This window comes from Pseudorasbora parva, chromosome 13, assembly GCF_024679245.1.
Source record: "Pseudorasbora parva isolate DD20220531a chromosome 13, ASM2467924v1, whole genome shotgun sequence".
Lineage (NCBI taxonomy): Eukaryota > Metazoa > Chordata > Actinopteri > Cypriniformes > Gobionidae > Pseudorasbora > Pseudorasbora parva.
Window position 1 is genome coordinate 43338034 of NC_090184.1, and position 20997 is coordinate 43359030.

The 20997-nt window shown below is 39.2% G+C and overlaps 3 protein-coding genes across 8 annotated transcripts in view; 1 reads left to right on the forward strand and 2 right to left on the reverse strand.

Annotated features, from left to right (window-relative positions):
• The window catches only part of sh3glb2a (SH3-domain GRB2-like endophilin B2a), a 32726-nt gene extending 27194 nt beyond the window's left edge, over positions 1-5532 (reverse strand). For 2 of the 4 annotated variants that reach the window (XM_067414512.1, XM_067414510.1), the window contains exons 1-3: positions 5373-5531; positions 4945-5086; positions 908-1036 (exon numbers count right to left, since the gene is read on the reverse strand). In XM_067414512.1, the coding sequence (XP_067270613.1) occupies positions 908-1036; positions 4945-5086; positions 5373-5435 (334 nt within the window). In that variant the 5' untranslated portion in view covers positions 5436-5531. Of the gene's footprint in view, positions 1-907; positions 1037-4944; positions 5087-5372 lie in introns of all 4 variants that reach the window. The other 2 variants (XM_067414513.1, XM_067414511.1) reach the window with 2 other exon arrangements.
• Positions 5533-5843: 311 nt separating this feature from the next.
• Positions 5844-10241, forward strand: LOC137038317 (uncharacterized). The gene is made up of 5 exons (XM_067412799.1): positions 5844-5866; positions 7639-7897; positions 8029-8138; positions 8740-8955; positions 9936-10241. The coding sequence occupies exons 2-5, from the start codon at positions 7701-7703 to the stop codon at positions 10073-10075; spliced, it is 663 nt and encodes a 220-aa protein (XP_067268900.1). The 5' UTR covers positions 5844-5866; positions 7639-7700; the 3' UTR covers positions 10076-10241.
• A 97-nt stretch (positions 10242-10338) lies between these two features.
• The window catches only part of eeig1a (estrogen-induced osteoclastogenesis regulator 1a), a 47498-nt gene continuing 36839 nt past the window's right edge, over positions 10339-20997 (reverse strand). For all 3 annotated transcript variants that reach the window (XM_067414527.1, XM_067414525.1, XM_067414526.1), the window contains exons 9-12: positions 20010-20178; positions 16509-16630; positions 13957-14026; positions 10339-13848 (exon numbers count right to left, since the gene is read on the reverse strand). In XM_067414527.1, the coding sequence (XP_067270628.1) occupies positions 13803-13848; positions 13957-14026; positions 16509-16630; positions 20010-20178 (407 nt within the window). In that variant the 3' untranslated portion in view covers positions 10339-13802. The remainder of the gene's footprint in view (positions 13849-13956; positions 14027-16508; positions 16631-20009; positions 20179-20997) is intronic.

A 20997-nucleotide genomic window follows, 5' to 3' on the forward strand; every position in this document is an offset into this window, starting at 1 on the left:
CGCCAGAGCGCCAAAAGTTACGGCTTGCTTTATCTCCGAGTATTGGCATGATTGCATGTGTGATACTGATCTCGTACAAAAATCTAATAGACAAGTTGATATTGAGTAACAACGTTTTAGCCACAACACTGTCTATTTGTGAAAATCAAAGGCACACCAGAACTGATTCGCATCTCCAAGCGATTCGATTCAAATGAATCTTGTGTTTTGAACTATTGACTGAATGACTTGCCGCCACCTACTGGCGGTTTTATTTTCATATTTATACTTTGCATGGGCTTTTTGTTTAAAATATTAAACTTTTAAAGTTTAATTTGTACTTATTTCTAAATTCAAAAACTTAAATGTTAAACATTCATACAACATTAACCCATGCATTAAATGCATAGGTGTTTGATTGTATGAAGTCCAGTTCTGCTTTGTGTGTGTGTGTGTGTGTATTTGCGCTGTACTCTCAGAAGTTAATGATAATATTATGTCAGAATTATGTTGAATTTAAGAAATTGATAGGACACATTTAATAAGATTAGAAAACATTCCTCTTATAATGGTAAAAAGGACCCTGGACATTAAAGGACAAATATCGTCCTGTAATAGGAAAGTTATAATTGGAATGTGTTTGATGGATTAGAATGTGCTCCTAAATTTTTGACTGTGCTCCTAATTTTTTTTAATTAGAAGCACAAGTGCTCCTCAAGAAAAAAGTTAGCGTAGAGCCCTGAGATGTGAAGACAACAACTCCCATGATTACGCAAAATCAAGCGCAGGCTTTTGTTTTGCCTCTAGCATCGAAAAATTACATATTGTACCTACAGTATTGATGCAAAAAAATGAATGGATGAATGCAAATTGTGAAGACACAAAAACAATAAATGAAAGGTGAACATGTCTGAGTTTGGATTCTTACCATACGGGGTTCCTGGTCCGAACTCCTTTGCTGCCTCCAGCATGAACTGGCCTAATATTTCTCCATTAGTAGCCCGTGGTGGAACCTTCCGGTCCAGCTTTTCATACAGGAACTCTTCGATGCGAGAACCTGCCGCACAAACAGACAAATAATCAGTCAGTGCTCCTAACCTTTATTTGATTTTTTTACAGGCCAATCTCGATCCCATGACGCCGTTACTACAAAGCGTTGGGAGATCCAGTGAGTGAATTAACAAAATCACAGCGAGATATGGTGAGATGCGTTTAGCGCAGAATCCGTTCCCTGAGTCCACTGCCTTTGTTGTTATTGTGAGTGTACACAAATAAAAGTAGACAATTTAACTCCCATACCCCGTTCACTTAACAGCCCTTAACTGTTCGTTCGTGGACAAATGTGGGCACAGAGGTCTCAGGTGTGATATTTTTTTTTTTTAATTATTATAAATGTTATATCACTGTCTTTCGATAAAATTTATTCTATCCACTTATGGTGTTTTTTTTATTTATTTTTGCGGTATTTGAATTTATTTACTCCTAAGAGTACCACATTTTCTTTGTAAATTATGTTTATTTTTATGTTATATTTAATATTTATTTAACTACATTAAAAATATAATTTCATTAAAGGGGGGGTGAAACACTCAGTTTCAGTCAATCTTGAGTACCTATAGAGTAGTATTGCATCCTTCATATCTCCGAAAAGTCTTTAGTTTTATCATATTTATAAAAGAAATATGGGCTGTACCGAGTCTTTCCGGAAAAAAACGAGCGCCTGGAGGCGTATCGTGTGGGCGGAGCTAAAGAATGACAAGCGCGCAAAGCGGTGACGTCCTCAAGCGTGGAGAAACCCATCTATCTCAGCTAATACAGATAATGATCCACAATCAAATCTGAGGCTGAAATAAACTGAACAGGAGAAACGGCAACATCAGGATGTCCGTCTCTGTGGTATGTACTGTATTTAGGGGCCTTTGTGTGCAGTTTATGAGGACATGATTTGGTTTATGGACTATTGTATGTGACTAGACCTTAGAGGTAGCAAGCAAAACGGTTTTGCACGTCAGAGTCAGAATAGTGTAACGTTATACAGAACAACAATGGAGTAACCGTTAGCGCATTTGAATGACGAAGCACGCGATCGTATCGTTTACTGATGTTTACTCACGCGACGGTAGCCAATAGCAGAGACATTTGAAGTTGATTTACTCACCGGCATCTTCCAAAGCAGGACTGCTCTGTCAAAAACACACTTCTTTGGTATGATTTGGTGAAGTCCTGTGACAGCAGTGACCGTGGAAATCCACTTTGCGACGCGACTGAAGCGATGGCTTGAAGCTTCCCGTCATTTCTGCGTTCAAATCGGTTCAAATGCAGCGCTGCCTTCCCGGAATGCTGTGCTGAAGCGTTGAAGTCGCTCGACGTCACCCATAGGAATAAAGTGGAGCGCGGCGCGTCATAAGTGTTCACGGACGACTGGATCTGCACCTGAGAGAGTGTTTATGGGCGTGCATTTCCTCTCTCTCCCTCTAGTCACGCGCACCCTACCGGGAGAAGAGCCCGTACGGCCCATACAAGGACCTTCCGCTCTATTTAACGTCAAGTAGACCCATACTCGAAAAAAACTCTCTGAAACTTGTGAGAAACCGGAAGGAGTATTTTTGACACAGAAATACTCCATCAAACGTCCAACATTAGTTTTTGAAACTTTGTCTATGTTTAGGATGGGAATCCAAGTCTTTAAAGGTGTAAAAAGCTCAGTATGCATGAAACAGCATCCCCCCCCCCCCCCCTTTAAGTTCTGAGAGTTAAAACCTAAAGATGAGGTGTCTTTACTGCCATCTAGTATCTCATATTGGTATTAAATTAAGAAAAAACTAATTATATTAATAGATGGCTGTATAGTACTCAATGGCTGCATATAGGCTGAACTCTGTGAACCACTGTATAAAATGAATTTGACCTCTGAAGTTTTTGATTATCACAAGTTAAAATTGCAATTTGAAGAAATATATATCTGTGTTAGGTGAGACTATACAAAGATGCCAAAATATGCTTAGATAAATAGGACTATGCTATAAGGAAAAGACAAAGTAGTAGATCATTTATAATTTATTTCAGAGAAAGAACATCAAATTTTAATTTTAAAACTAATTAGTACCAAACGGGTAAGAATGTATATATATATAACAATAAATAAGTAAAACAGCTAAGAACAAAAAGGTAAGAACAAACAGTTTAGAACAATCAATAATAATTATTTACATTATTTACATGCACTTGTGGCAGCAGGTACTTGTAACCGAATGTTCTTTGCAGATATATTCTCTGCATTTTCCACATACAGTTCTGGTTTTCTGTTGGAAGTACAGACTTACTCATTGTGCTGCTTGCAGTAAACTGATAAAATAACTGCCACTGCAAGTTCAGGTAGCATATGCTGCATAAACGTATTGTTTCGAAGTAATAAACACACCTTGCAGTAGCACTTTGATCTGACTCTGAAGTGTGCCTGCGTGTGTGTGCGTGTGAGAGAGAGAGTCTGATGAGCCAGGTGGATGATTGGTTCATACCAAAAAAACAAGGTCAGACATTGGCTCATTCAATTCTTTGTTTTTGTATGTGTGAGTGAGTTTTTATTTGAAAAAAGCCCATCTCTGTCATAGGCTCATTGAATGCATTGTTTGTTTGTGTGTGTGTGTGTGTGTGTGTGTGTGTGTGTGTGTGTGTGTGTGTGTGTGTGTGTGTGTGTGTGTGTGCCGAGGGGGTGATGAGCCAGGTGGTTTATTGGATCATTTCATTGGTTGTCATCATTGATTGGATCATTTTTTGTATGTGTGAGTGAGTTTTTATTTGAAAAAAAAAAAAAAAAAAAGCCCAGGGGCCTATTGCACAAAACTAGGATAAGGGATTAAGCCAGGATATCTTAGTGATCTTGTCAAAATTTAGTACACTACTGTAATGTAAACGTACCCTGAAGGCACACTCACACCAAGAATGATAACGATAATGAAAAATAACTCTATATTAGTGAATAAATTGAGCGATGATCACCAAGATATCCCGGCTTAATCCTTTATCCCAGTTTTGTGCAATAGGCCCCTGGGGCTATGGCTCTGTCATAGGCTCATTGAATGCGCTGTTTGTGTGTGTGTGTGTGTGTGTGTGTGTGTGTGTGTGTGTGTGTGTGTGTGTGTGTGTGTATGATTGAGAGTTTTTGCCATGTTGAGAGGATCAGCCCTTCATTTGTGTGTATGATAGATATACATTGCATAGGATTTAAATTTTTTTTTTTTTTTTTTTTTTTTACAAAAAAACATCAAGAATGCTCTAAATTACAGTTTTTCCCATTCATTCCTATGGGTGGTCATTTTTGTCCACGAACGAACAATCAAGGAGTTTTTTTTTTTCACCAACTTAACATTGCAGCATCGAGTGTTTTTTTTGTGTGTGTGTTCAGGTGGCAAACTTAGGAAAAGTAGCTAAGTCTTGTACCGCTCAGATCAAGGGAAGTATTTTTTAAAAATTAATTAAAATAATTTTGCCCACATTTGTCCCCAATAGGGTATTAAAGTTTATAACTATGTATTGAAATTATCTGTGTGGCTAAAAATTATGGAGTATTGTGAATTGCTTCCGCTGTCTTAAAGGGAAAAAAGTCAGGACATTTTTTAATATAACTCAGATTGTGTTCATCTGAAAGAATAATGTCATATACACATAGAATCAGGCATGTGAATAAAGCTGTTATTTTTGTGTTTGTTTCTCGTGGCTTCATAATTTGGCTTCCTATTTTAGCAAGGTTTTACTACATTTCTGGACCTTGAAAGTGTTCATTAAATTGCAGTCTACGGAGGGTCAGAGAGCTCTCAGATTTCATCAGAAATATCTTAATTTGCGTTCAAGGTTTGGAATGACAAAGTGAACTTTTTTTGTTGGGTGAACTATCCCTTTAACTGAAGCAGGTGTGTGTGTGTGTGTGTGTGTGTGTGTGTGTGTGTGTGTGTGTGTGTGTGTTACCAGGGTTCGGCTGCAGCAGAACTTCGGTCTGTCTGTAGATTTTCTCGGTCCAGTTTTTGGTGCAGTCGGCTCTGGTCAACAGACTCTCAAAGTGAGTGTCCAGCTCGGTCTTCTCAGCCTGTCCCAGTTTCTCCTCTGTAAACTGGAGCAAAAGTAACGAGAATCTATATTATATCCCTGAGAGAAAACGCATCAAAATAATAACAAACAGCCTAAAATGTGTAAATAAGCAAAATATCACTAATTGTCTGTTGTTAATAACGGATGTTTTTGTTGTACACAGTACACTGCATTTGTGATGATATCTGTGTGAAACGGTTTCTTGTTTTGGTGTAAACGCAGAGTCACGCGCTACACATCAACTATCACCGACACTCTAACCGTTGCGTTTAAACTCACATATGTATCGTTAAAATGGCTTTTTTTACCTGAACAGCCCGAGAGAAGAATATCCCAGCATCTGTAGCGAGTTTCCTCACGTTGAAATCCATGTTGTAAACGGAGAAAGAGGCGGAATCCCCGCGGCATCAGGCGTGTGTGTGTGTGTGTGCTGTGTGTCTTTCCGACCGTTTCTGTTTGGTCCAATAGGGGGCGCTGAGTGGCCTACAGATCAGTAACATTCAAATCTTTGTTGAGTTTAATTTTTTTCCTGTTGGAAACATTTGTGCAAGAAAGAGCATGATTGTAAGAATCTGTTAATTCTAATGATTAAAAGCTGATTTACAAAGAAATAAACAAAAATCTATCACATCGAATGACAACCGCTGGCTGTGATTGGTCCATTCTAACAGCGCTGAGTAAAGTAACAGGTATCACGTGAGGTGACGCAGTATATATTTCGTGTCGTTTTAGCCCATATCCCGATATTAACTAATGCTGCATTCGTGTGCTCTCGGAATTATTGTAAATACGAGTTTCCTAGGTAAGAATTGAACATGAACACCCTCCCATTTCAAAATTTGAATAGGATGAGTTCGTAATCACGAGAAGGGTCTGACTACAGAGCCACAGTTTTACCCCAACCATAGGTGAAACTGCGGCTCTGCAGACAGATATTTTTGGTAATCACGACCTCAGAAGTGGGAATTATCAAATTTCCGATAGCACGTGAAGGCGGCATTAGTCCTGAATATTGACATAGACACTGAGAACTACATAATTAAATATTATTACGTTTCAATTACTGACAGCTCCAGTTCCCACCTATTTGTAAAACTTTCATGTCTAGGGCGCTCATCATCAGTCTACAGCTAAGCCTGATTTAAAGGGCAATAGCACCATTTAGTGCATGCATGAACCTGTGTACAATTCCATTCATGAATGCTCTTTGGAAAGTGATTGATGTGGGGAATAATTTTGTAAATTATATATATATTTTTTTTCATGTGGTAAAAAATTCGTGCAAACACATAAAATGCACTATACTGACAACATTATTGGGACGCCTGCCTTTACATGCACGTGAACTTTAATGCCATCCCATTCCTAATCCATAGGGTTTAATATGGAGTCGGCCCACCCTTTGCAGCTCTAACAGCTTCATCTAGCACTTTGAGATTTTGTTTAATATAAAGTGCATTATAAATAAAAAATATTATTATTATTATTATTATTATTATCTCTTCTTGGAAGGCTTTCCACAAGGTTCAGGAGTGTGTTTAATAATAATAAATTAATAATAATAATAATAATAATAATAATAATACATTTTAATTATAATGCACTTTATATTAAACAAAATCTCAAAGTGCTACAGAATTTAAAAAAAACAATCAACAACAATAAATAAATAAGTAAATTAATAAAATAAAATAAATAAAACTGAAAAATAAAATAAAGAAGTAACAAGTCAAAAAAACAATAAATTTAACAAGTCAAGTAAAAAGCTCTGCTAAAAAGGTTTATGGGGATTTTTGCCCATTCTTCTAGAAGCTCATTTGTGAGGTCAGGCGCTGATGTTGGATGAGAAGGCCTGGCTCTCAGTCTCCGCTCTAATTCATCCCAAAGCTGTTCTATCAGGTTGAGCTCAGGACTCTGTGCTGGCCAGTCAAGTTCCTCCACACCAAACTCACTCATCCATGTCTTTATGGACCGACGCTTTATGCACTGGTGCGCAGTCATGTTGGGACAGGAATGGGCCGTCCCCAAACTATTCCCACAAAGTTAGGAACATGAAATTGTCCTAAATGTCTTGGTATACTAAAGCATTAACAGTACCTTTCCCTGGAACAAAGGGGTCAAGCCCAACCCCTGAAAAACAACCACACACCATAACCCCCCTCCACCAAACTTTACACTTGGCACAATGCAGTCAGGCAAGTACCGTTCTCCTGGCAAACACCAAACCCATATTCGTTCATGGGATTGGCAGACAGAGAAGCATGATTGGTCACTCCAGAGATGTCTCCACCCCTTTAAAGTCCAGTGGCGGTGAGCTTTACACTCATCAGACTGCTCACTGTCCTATACATCACCTACCATTATCTATCGGTCGGACGGACGGACGGACAGACAGATAGATAGATAGATAGACTCTTTATTGTGTTGTTGGTTTGAGCTGTTGGAATCTCACACACTGATGTTCATTATTATCACTGGTGTGTTAGCGGTCAGCGCTGCAGTGAGTTGGTCGTCAGACTCAGTGAACGTTCACTATGGTTCTCTCTGCTCTAACTCTGCTTTATTTCTCTTTAGGCCTCATCGCAGCGGATCCTTCGAACCGCGGCTGTATTAAAGTGAACCAGTGTAAATGTCTGATGCGGGATGGATCCGGGCTCATCGATCTGGGCTCAGTGGCGGATGAGGACGGGTTCTTACAGCAGATGAAGCCCCTTCCGTCAGCGCCGCAGGACTCGGATGAGCTGCTGTCCTTCAGCCCGTGTGTGGCCTTCTCACAGCCCGAGAGCTTCAGCGCCACTGACTGCACAGACGTGGCCGCTTGTGTCATTAGAAGGTCAGTTCAGCTCAGCTCATGTGCATCATCAAGATCAGAATATTTCATCGTCAACTCATTGTCAGTCTTATCTATAAATGTTGGGATGTGGCATGATGTTATTTAGCCCTATGTTGAAACTCTGTTTATAGGGTTCATCAGGACAGCAGCTTCATCACTCAATACTTGAACTACGGCAGACACGAGGGCAATACATTCAGCTATAACGACTCACAGAAGACGCTCTCGGTGTCTTATTACAGTAAGCTATCTATCTTTTTGTCTGTCTGTTTCTATTTTTATTTGTACACATAGTATTCTTTTTCTTATGCATTTGTTATCCCTATTTTAATTCATTTCTATGTAAAGCACTTTGAATTGCCATTTTGTCTGAAATGTGCTATATAAATAAGCCTGTTAATTTAGTTTAAAAGTGAAATATTGTGTCTTTTAGTTCATGTCTGTAGTTATGAGCACTTCTACATTCTATATAGGCTGACCTCAACAAAACATTATTATTATTTTCTTTTTTGCAGATTCAGTATTGTATATGCATTTAGATATTAGAGCATTTCTCTAGCTGGAAAATGGAGCAAAAATATTCTGCACCTATTGTGTCCAAAATTATACCTTCTTATAAAGTGAAACATGTTTCATGGCCTTAAAAACAAAAGGCATAATAATATGAGAGTAATATATAATTGTTTGTGGTGAACAAAACTGCACTCGACCTCAATGAATTCACAAGATCTTTGAGTGGCACTCCTCCTCCTTCATAATTCAGAGCAATTTAGATAAATGTTTCATGCTCTGTAAAAGCAGTATGTCTGTCATATATTCAGCTGTTGATTGTCTCTCCTCAGTGTTTGCTGACAGCGAGCCTCAGACTGTGGTTCATTACCGATGCAGCCCGAATCCCTCCGTCACGTCCAGCCTGAGCTTCAGCGCACGGGCGCCCCTGCAGATGTGGGTGGAGAGTCCCTGCGTGTGTCCGAACGCGTGCGCGCCGGTGGACGTGGGTCCCGGGACCGTCCTCCTCATCATCCTCTGCCTCAGCGCGACGGCTTACTTCATTATAGGTCATTCTGCATCTCTCGCTCAGATACATGTTGTGTTGAAGTCCAGTAGACAAGCCCAGTGTTGGGGGTAACGCATTAAAGGGTTAGTTCACCCAAAAATTTAAATTCTGTCATTAATTCCTCTCCCTAATGTCGTTGGACACCCGTCAGACCTCCGTTTATCTTCAGACACAGATGAAGATATTAGTGTTGAAATCCGATGGCTCAGAAAGGCCTTCATTGACACCAATGTCATTTCCTCTCTCAAGACCCATAAAGGCACTAAAGACGTCGATACAAAGCCCATCTCACTACAGCGGCTCTACAGTCATTTATAAAGAGACGAGAATAGTTTTTCTGTGCAAAAAAACCTAAATAACGACTTGTATAGTGATGGGCTGATCACGTGATCACGCCAATGTCACGTGATTTCAGCAGTTTGGTAGTTTGACACGCGATCCGAATTGATACACTGATTCGTAACCATTCGAAACATTGTTTTGAAATTGGCCCATCACTATATAAGTCATTATTTCGTTTTTTTTGCGCACAAAAACTGTTCTCATCGCATCATAAATGACTGTAGAGCCGCTGTAGTGAGATGGGCTTTGTAACGACGTCTTTAGCGCCTTTATGGGTCTTGAGAGAGGAAATGACATTGGTGTCAATGAAGGCCTTTCTGAGCCATCGGATTTACACATAGAGAAAAAACATCTCTCTCAATCCTGAGATAAAATGTCAGAATTGTGAAGAAAAAAAACTTTTTCACAAAAACTCAAACATAAAAGGTACTTTTTACTTATTTAACTTTATATGCAAATTCATAGACTACTTTTTTTTTCTCACACACTTTTCTTCTCAGAATTGCGAAAGTCTGAATTGTAAAACGTCAGTTACCACAGTTATTTTGTATATTGTGTCAGAATCACAAGCATCCACAAATGGCATTAGTACAACCCCCTGGATATAAAGGTAATGTGTGTCCTCTCTTGTACCTGCAGGATCATGTGCGCTCCGGCCCTTCAGGACCAGTAATGGTGTTCAGATGGCTCCAGAAGACAGTGTGTGGTGTATGATCTGCTGTCAGCTGACCGTCAGGAGGAGGAAACGCCACTGCTCGCTGAGAGAAGACACACTTTGACCAACTCATTACACCATTTCACTCACTTCAAATGCATGTACATGGAAATTCAATTGGCTGAAGTATGAGTAGCCTACACATTATTTTAAATACATAAGTAGGCATGTTCCTCTGGTAAGCAGAAGAGACTTCTTTCAAAATATTACACATAATCTAACCGAGCCCAAAATTGTATTACCTATACAAGCAATTTTGTTTCCATCTTAAAGTTACAAGCAGGAAAAGAGACGATGCTAATTTAATGACAACAAAACGGCAATGGGTAAAAGAACTTCTCAAAATTTATTGATTAAAAACACATTTGAGATTCACAAAAATAGTGTGCTACATATAGAACTACAAGTGAATTTCACTGAAATTATAGACATTTATTAAGTTATAGGTCTATTTTATTAATATAGCATTAAGCTGTTAGCTTATTTGCAAGAGATATGCTTATTTGCTTGTGCATTTTGTGCTCAACGGTTAAAGAGCATGTGAAGATCTCAGTGTTGGTGCTGAGAGGATGAACGTCATTCTGCTTGTATGATCCAAAGCTGAGCCTGCGTATAGTTTAGTGCTTATGATCGTGATTTAGCAGGCCGAGATGCTGAGGCACTAATATTAATGCGAGTATATTCTCATTCGAGTAAATGAGAATGGTTTGAAAGCTTAAAAAACCCTACAAGCAGTCAGTTCATATGAGCAGCACTGTCCGTCACAGCTTATCAAGTGCACTTGAGAAACACAAAACACACTTCGTCTGTCCTGTCCTGCTAAACTCGGCACTGTTTGTCTCTAGGGATAGTTTGTGAAGGATCTCACCAGCCAGCTGGCTCTGGATTGGGAAACGAGTCTTTGAGCTCAGTTGAATGATTTTAAAGGGATAGTTCATCCAAAAATTTTAATTCCCTCATGTCCAAACCTGTAAGACCTTCGTTCATCTTCAGAGCACAAATGAAGATATTTCTGATGAAATCTGAGAGCTTTCTGACCCTTCATAGACAGCAATTTAATGAACACTTTCAAGGTCCAGCACCGCAAAAAAATGCATTTCTTACTTAGTATTTTTGTCTTGTTTCTAGTCTAAATATGTATAAAAATCTTACATTAAGAAACATTTACTAGACAAGTAAAAATTATTGTCTTGTTTTGGGGAAAATAACTCAAAAGTAAGAGAGTTTTTGCTTAAAATAAGTTAAATAATCTGCCAGTGTGGTAAGTAAAATAATGTTGTTTTAAGATTATTATGCTTATTTTAAGATAAAACTCTTAATTTTGAGTTATTTTTTCCCAAAACAAGACAATTACTTTTCCTTGTCTAGTAAATACTTCTTGTTTTAATAATTTTTAGATGTTTGGACTAGAAACAAGACAAAAATACTAATAAAGAAAAGCATTTTTTGCAGAGAGAAAGGAAGTAAAGACTTTGTTAAAATAGCCCATGTGACTCCTGTGGTTCAAAATTAATGTTATGAAGTGGCGAGAATACTTTAGTGTGCAAAACAAACAAAAATAAGGACTTTATTCAATGATTTCTTCTCATCTGTGTTAGTCTCGTGCACTGTTGGTCAGCTCCTGTGTCATCATCACACACGTCACATGAACAGCTTCGGCCAATGGTAAGCCGGCGTTTACTACATCAACGTCGGAGTCACCGGAGAAGAAATCATTAAATAAAGTCACTATTTTTGTTTGTTTTTGTGCACTAAAGTATTCTCGCCGCTTCATAACAACAATGTTGAACCATCGGAGTCACATGGACTATTTTAACTTTGTCTTTACTTCCTTTCTGGACCTTGAAAGTGACTCAGATTTCATCAGAAATATCTTCAATTGTGTCTGAAGATGAATGGAGGCCTTACAGGTTTGGATCAACATGAGGGAGAGGAATCTTCATTTTAGGGGTGACCTGTCCCTTTAAGAGCAGCTGAAACTCACTCAAGACAGACTTTACTGCGTGTGAACCAGCAGCGGCTGCGATCATGATTACGATGTTGTGAATGATCAAACGGCCGCTGACTGCATTCAGAGAAATCAACAGCTCTTCATATCTGAACACACTGAGACTTTTCCCAGTAAACAGGCTCTTATAGAAGTTTCAAAAATGACTTTCTTACAAAGTATTTCCAGCACACATACAACATTCTCAAATCAAGATGGATTTGCTGGAGATGCAAAATGACTAAAGAAATGAAGTCTTGTTTTCTAAAAATGTGTCAAAATGAAGAGTTTGTGCTCAAAACAATAAACAAACGTCGGCCAATGGGGTCAAAAAAATGCAAAGGGAACCATTAAACCAGACTTAATTTCTTCAGTCATTTTGATTATATTATGTATTTTCTATTATATGTAAAAAGTATTTGGGGGTATAAGTGAATCTCATGAAATCTCTCAAGAAACGTCCAAGTCACATTTCATCCCAAATTCAGAAAATAAGACTATTATTAGTACCATTAAGATTTGTGACTCGTTATGATAAAGCACATTACCTCAAATGTCTTGTAATGCAAAATATGTCTGTGAGTGTGTCTGTGAGTGAGTGTGTGTGTGTGTGTGTGTGTGTGTGTGTGTGTGTGTGTGTGTGAGTGTGTGTGTGAGTGAGTGAGTGAGTGTGTGTGTGTGTGTGTGTGTGTGAGTGTGTGTGTGAATAAGCGTGTCTGTGAGTGTGTCTGTGAGTGAGTGTGTGTGTGTGTGTGTGTCTGTAAGTGAGTGTGTGTGTGTGTGTGTGTGTGTGTGTGTGTGTGTGTGTCTGTGAGTAAGCGTGTCTGTGAGTGAGTGAGTGAGTGAGTGTGTGTGTGTGTCTGTAAGTGAGTGTGTGTGTGTGTCTGTGTGTGTGTGTGTGTGTGTGAATAAGTGTGTGTCTGTGAGTGAGTGTGGAAGTGTATCTGTGAGTGAGCGTGTGTGTGTGTCTGTGAATTAATTCTATGTCTGTGAGTGTGTGTGTGTGTGTGTGTGTGTGTGTGTGTGTGTGTATATGTGTGAAAGTGTCTGTGTGAGTGTGTGTCTGTGTGTGTGAGTGTCTGTGTTGGTGTGTGCGTGTGTATATAATATATATCACATGTATTTGTACATCAAGACAGTATCTATTATACTGCCTATGCATTTAATCTAACTAAGAAAAAAGATATTGCAATGAAAGGAAATTACAAATATGCTCAATTATCATTGATGTTACAATAACAAAAAATCTTAATGATCCTAAAATAGTAATTTTCTCATCTTTTTGATTTTGATTTACTATGTGTCCCAGGCGTGTTTTCATGAGATTGCCCTGTAAAGTGCATCAGACTGGTTTTTATAACTCTATAATCTGTAGAGAGTGAGTTTTGCGTCGCACAGCAACACAGAAAAACAAGACGAGACAAGACGTCCAGTGGGTCAGAGAGCATCTCTGGTCCTTTCACAGCATTCAGACCGGCTGATACTCCAGGACAAACGCCCACGTCACACATCACAGCCTGTGTCAAAACTTAGTGTTTGCCGCAAATTAGAAACGTGCCATCGGATGTGCAAAAATACACGTGAAACCTCATTCAGAGACAAAGAAACATGTATGTTAACACGCAGCTGTAAGTAGACGACATACATGTGTCTGAAATGTTGTGTTGTCAGTGGTCTGGTTCAGGCACCTGCAGTGGTTTGGCACTTAAACATTTGGAAATGAAAACGCAGGAGGTGATTTGAATAGATCAGAGTGTGTTTGATTGTTCCAGTGATAAAACAGGACACACACTGTTGAATAACTCTAATGGCTCTCAATGACGACTGGCTCGTACACACCAGCTGAGACCCTGTGAACACAACACACAGATTGATCAGTACACTTTGTGTTTTTGCAACAGCAGAACAAACCCCGTTCCCGTGTGTGTGTGTGTGTGTGTGTGTGTGTTTTGAGCCACCTGTTTCCCAGCTGGATCCCGCTCAGCGCTGTAGTGCCGTCTCTGCTTACGAACAGTCTCAGGTTACTGTCTGAACACACACCCAAACAACAGAGGAGAAGTGATTGCATGACGACGGCTGTGTTTAACACACACGCTCTGATGCGTCTGCTGGCAGCACTTCTCAATGGATTTTGTCATACTTTTTATAGCATAAAAAAATAAATAACATGCACATAAATGCAATAAAAATTTACATACAATATTGGAACACATTTTTTGCAAATCTACAATAAATATTTGTATATATTTATTGCATTTTTTAAATTTACTGTTTTGATTCAGGTACATGAATAATACATTCTAATATGTTAATATATACTTTTTATTGATTATAATTTATTTAACCCACTCTCCCACACACACACACACACACACACACACACACACACACTCACTCACTGACACACACACACACACACTCAGACACACACACTTATACTCACTGACACACACACTTACACACACACACACACACACACACACACACACACACACACACGCACACATACTCACACACACACACACATACACATATAAAGACACACACACTCACTGACACGCTCACTCAATAACACACATACACTCACACACACACTCGCACAGACATGCACACACTTACAGAGACACACACACTCACACAGACGCACACTGACACACACTCACACAGACACGCACACACTCACACAGACACACACACTCACACAGACGCACACACTCACACAGACGCACACACTCACACAGACATGCACACACTCACACAGACATGCACACACTCACACAGACATGCACACACTCACACAGACATGCACACACTCACACAGACACACACTCACACAGACGCACACTCACACAGATGCACACTCACACAGACGCACACACTCACACAGACGCACACTCACACAGACGCACACACTCACACAGACGCACACACTCACACAGACGCACACACTCACACAGACATGCACACACTCACACAGACATGCACACACTCACACAGACGCACACACTCACACAGACGCACACACTCACACAGACGCACACTCACACAGACGCACACACTCACACAGACGCACACTCACACAGACATGCACACACTCACACAGACATGCACACACTCACACAGACATGCACACACTCACACAGACGCACACACTCACACAGACGCACACACTCACACAGACATGCACACACTCACACAGACATGCACACACTCACACAGACATGCACACACTCACACAGACATGCACACACTCACACACTCACACAGACACACACTCACACAGACGCACACTCACACAGACGCACACTCACACAGACGCACACACTCACACAGACGCACACACTCACACAGACATGCACACACTCACACAGACATGCACACACTCACACAGACGCACACACTCACACAGACGCACACACTCACACAGACGCACACACTCACACAGACGCACACTCACACAGACATGCACACTCACACAGACATGCACACACTCACACAGACACACACTCACACAGACATGCACACACTCACACAGACGCACACTCACACAGACGCACACTCACACAGACATGCACACACTCACACAGACACACACTCACACAGACATGCACACACTCACACAGACGCACACTCACACAGACGCACACTCACACAGACGCACACACTCACACAGACGCACACACTCACACAGACATGCACACACTCACACAGACGCACACTCACACAGACGCACACTCACACAGACGCACACACTCACACAGACGCACACACTCACACAGACGCACACACTCACACAGACGCACACACTCACACAGACATGCACACACTCACACAGACATGCACACACTCACACAGACATGCACACACTCACACAGACATGCACACACTCACACAGACATGCACACACTCACACAGACATGCACACACTCACACAGACGCACACACTGCATTTTATGCAGATAAATAAAAAATAGATTATTCTATAAATTCAAATTTTATGTAATATATACATATATAATAATGATTATAATTAATTTAATAAACACACAGGTGTATATATAGATTCATTTTTAAATAAAAAATAAGATGGAAATACAAAAATGAAAATATGCAATGCAAATCATTTCATTAAATCACATTTAATTTAAAAAGACTTTAATTGCATGTGTTGCAAAGCAGTACTGAGCTGGCGATGTTTAAAGCCTTTATTTTTATTGGTGCAATAATTATTGTTTCCATTACACATGTAAAACGCCATCCCTATACTTATGTATGTTTATGTATAGCTGTATGTTTTTGTTTGTGGATGTATACACACTTGCTCCAGTTAAGCATATATTCAAGACATTATGCTTGACATTCTTTGTATTACAATATGTATTTGTTTATCCTTATCCTGTCCATGTTTTTATCCTGTTATTATTGTAAAAGTTCAATAAAATATATATATAAAAAATAAAAAAGCCATCCCTGATTAGTGATCGGACATATTCAGCGCCGAGACTCTCACCTTCATTGTTACTGCTGTCAGAGAAGTTCTGGCTCTGGACGATCTTCTCCACGATGTCGTCTGCGTCTATACGCGTGTCGTTGACCCAGGTCGGGTGATCCTCCACCGAATCTTGTTTCCTCCTGGAATAAACAGAAGGAAGTGCCAAATGACATTTACTGTCAGACATACAAGTGGAGGGAAAATATTTCATGACCACATACATCCGTTTATACATTATGTTTATACGACAATTCACCATGACGTCACAACAGTATAAAACGTTCTTCCGGGTGGCAAAAGCCGAAGCGTTCCTATGGCTACGCTAGTATTCAGACATAGTTAACATGATTATTGAGGGACCGATTAATTAATTCAGGAGATAGCAATACATGAAATGCCTAACCTTGGTCTAGTAGATGTAGTGCTAGTCTAATACCACAATTTTTAAATGAGCTTCAGCCTACCATTGAGTAGTTATTTTAGTGACTGTTGCTGTTTGAATTACAATATGTTAGGCTATCGTAGATAGTCTATTTCCCTGTTCTCTGCTTTTCAACAAATCCTTTGCACACATTTTTTCTTTATTTTTTGTATCTGAAGCTATAGCAGCAACATTGAAAGTTCCGGTGTCTGTGTTTAACACGAAACCTTGTGTGATTGCGGCCGGCTCGCGGTGCAGTCATGCTGTTTCCCAGCTGATTTGATGCAATGATCCACTTTAATGACTCGTGGCATCTGCAATATCTCACAAACTCCCGATGTTAAAATATGTTATATTTATAATTTTATATGGAACTAATCACTACACCTGTTAGCAGTCATGTAAACATCCATTATTGATATAAAATAGCCGAAATCACATGAACAATCACACAAAAACCTTATTCCATAGTTATCGTGTGTTTATTAGCTTCTTAGTTCACGCATAGAAATTTAGAATAGGCCCGTTCGAGCCAGAATGAGGAAATGTCCGAGACAGTAGGAGAGAGCTCTGCGCATGTTTTAACTCTTTTATATCGAATAATTCCGTGAGAAATGAATAGAAATGGTATTCTGTATGACGAAATATTTTGCAAACGTGATATGTCAATATTTCTCCAAATATGAGGACTTTTAAACTAAGAGCTAAACTGAAAGCTGTTCTTTGCGATCTCTGTGAACACAAATGAGCCAGTGAAGACGAGAGAATAAAGTGCGTCTGATAATCTATTCAAAATATCGTTCATAACGGATCGATAATAATGCACTCCTGACATAAATTAAGAATTGAATGTCACTGCAACCCAGTTTTATCATAAACAGTGTTCAAATATCAAAGCTGGAGTCTTTAATCTTTCTGATGATACTGAGTTTGTCCAGATAATGTGTGATGAGCAGTGAATGTTGAACAATAGTAATCTGAGGCCATATGATCTTTGAATCGTAAGGGGTTAAAAGAGATCTAAAGTTTACTAATATTAGTCTCGAAATTCCCCAGCTGAAGATAATTATGCTCTGCTATGATTTTGTAGATGGACCATTTTGAGAATACTTCTCTGTAGCGCCACTTTTGACGACGTCCACTCGCTTTAGCCTCCTCACCCACAGGTTTTGCTGCATATATTTACTTCTTTCTGAATGAAATCGATAAAATCCTACACCTTTTCCTGTATATCTGATGGCGCAACCCCAAACACAACACGTTTTCGTCATAGTTTCAACTTTAATCAACAGCAATGTTCTTAACTATGTAACTGTTTACAGTAGCCGGCTGATCTCTTCAGTTTGTCAGTAGAAGCCGCTCGCGTTCTGCCACCCGGAAGTATCTTGAGGCGATTGTTTACAAACATTCTGAAATGGTCTATATCAGTGTGCTTAAAGAGGTCATGAACTGGCTTTTAAAAAAAATATATACTGTTGTCTGGGGTCAACTTACGATGTTCGTGTGGTTATTACATTCAAAAACATCCGCTGACTCTGGGTGTTCCTCTCAAACCATTGGTAGGCAAACTCCTTACCTCGAACGTGATATCAACAGTTTTTTTTAATGCATTTTTCCCGCCAAACGCCGCACACCAGAGATCCAGAATACTTTAAGCCCGGAGTATTATATATATATATTTTGTTTTTTGTTTTTTTGTTATTCTATTCTTAGGCGACAAGAACAGAAAAAGGTTAAGGAATTTTTTTAAATGCAATATTCTTTCTTTATTTTACTTAATAGACTTAACCTTTACTTAAACTTACATCTTTACTTAAAAAACCCATTCACAGTGTATTACATAATTTAAAATAAATATATATAAAGATTTACAATGGCAGCGATGTACAGTAGCATTTCAGTATGAAATTGAATAAACAAATGTAGGCTAAAATTAAAACTACATAGTCTTCAATATACAACACTGATAAAAGTTATTTTATTTGACTGCGCTGCTGTCAATTGAAGACCTGCTCGTATCTCATAAACATGCGATTTTACTTTCACTTTAGACATAACCGACTGTGTTTATATGTTAACCTTGTGTGTATTTGACAGTATTAGTGCAGTAAGACTGTCCAGTAATCACGTGTGTTCGACGTTCAGTGCGCGTGCTCAATGCAAAACTAATGAAATGTTTAACCGGCAAGGCTTTAAAACGCGGCTAACAGCCCCTAACTTTAGTGCATATGTTGGATATTTGCTCATATCAGCGCATAGACTCACAGGCACACTCAAACAGAGCCGAAATAAACTGAGAGAAATATTTCAAACTGAGAAAAAAGGAAATAAATAATTAAATGCAAAACCGGAAAAAACGCAATTCACCAGCGCGTATTGAACCGTGAATACCGTATCAAACGGTTCAATATTATATTGAGTATTGTGGCATCCCTAATATTATATATATATATATATATATATATATATATATATATATATATATATATATATATATATATATATATATATATATATATATAAAATGAAATATAATAATGCCGGTGATTTATATCAGGGGTTTTCAAACAGGGGTCCTCCAGATGGTTCTAAGGGGTCCCCAGAAAATTTCATAGAATAAAAAGAGAAAGCATAAATGGATTAAGTCTACCGAACATTCTAGCTGTTTAATTTCTAAATGTTCCTCACCTTTCTTGCCGTACTTTCCAGAATTGTATGTTTGCTTTGTGTCTTTCTAGTGCATTGTTCTTACTATAGTCCCCTTTATCTCGCTCACTGGTGTTCGTAACACAGTACGTAAGCTGCTTACATACATTTATTGTGAAAGTTGCTTATACAAATCCTTTTTGATTGAAAATGTTCTACTTCAGGTTTGTACATCCAACATTAAGTATAGCTGATTAAAGTTTGGAAACAATATGTTGTATTTATAATGTCACACTAATTATCTAACAGTTTAAATGTTTTTTCATACATAAAAATAGATGGATTTTAGGAAGGGGGTCCCTCATAAAAAAAAAAAAAAATTGAATATCACAAAGTTTAAAAACCCCTGATTTATGTATTTCCCATTTCAGGCCCGGCTGACGTGGGAATACCGTGGAGGTCTGTTGGAGGGTAACATGGGCCGCGGAGGTCGTGGAGGCCGATCGGGGCGGCTGTCGCTCTCAGAAGGGACGTCTGTGCTCACACTGCTCCCTGTAGACGTGTTTCTGCGATGGGTCAAATCAGACAGACTGGAGGAGCAGGAGTGCTCGGTGCTGTAGCCTGCAAGTCAAGTCAACTTTATTTATATAGCGCTTTTACAATGACAATTGATTCAAAGCAGCTTCACGGTGTTAAACAGGACAATATTGCAACAAAATTTGATTCGGCTGTATAGTCGTTCTGCACACACAAACACAGTCAGTAGACTACACACATGCACACTCAATTAACAAGGGTTTCATCATGCACCACTTCAACCTCCACCTGAAAAGCACTGCAGCATCACAGAAGAGCGACTTTATGAAACTATAAGATGGTAGAAAGCAGAAAGTGTGCAGAGTAAACTGTGTAAACGTGCATTCTAACAGAATAGAGTTCTGCCAATGGCTTTTTTTGTGAATACAAAGTACAAGTTTGTTTCATTATGCTTTAGAAAAATCTCAAAATGTCATTTTTTTTAGTCTTAAAGGCCCACTGAAGTGCCTTGAAACGCGCCGCATTATTCATTGTGTTGACGTGATTTCCTCTGAAACGGCTTCAGCTGTTAGCAGCTCCCCTTTTTTGAAACAGCCAATAGCGTTTCGTTAATATACAGTTTGACTAGAGCGCAAGAGCGGACCTTTCTGTTTGGTGAAGCCAGTTTCCTCTAACACTGTTTACCATCATAATCTCCTCCAGATCGCTTTGAAATGCAGAATTCAAATGGGTCGATATGTTTGTTGTCAACGCAGACTCGCTCATATGATCCGCTCTGCGCTCTCGTGTCTGTAGTAGACCAGAGCCGTTGAGGTGTGTGCGCTGCTGCGGTGCGTGAAACTAACGTGAAAACAGACTTAATTCGCCTCAAATGAAAGCATATTTACACTGAATCGTTTCCTA

Bases quoted from the DNA above. Each gene is read 5' to 3' on its own strand.
- LOC137038317 (XM_067412799.1), top strand. From the start codon at position 7,701: ATGCGGGATGGATCCGGGCTCATCGATCTGGGCTCAGTGGCGGATGAG. The intron at 8,139-8,739 runs GTAAGCTATCTA...GTCTCTCCTCAG, and splicing joins GCTCTCGGTGTCTTATTACA to TGTTTGCTGACAGCGAGCCT. The intron at 8,956-9,935 runs GTCATTCTGCAT...TTGTACCTGCAG, and splicing joins GACGGCTTACTTCATTATAG to GATCATGTGCGCTCCGGCCC.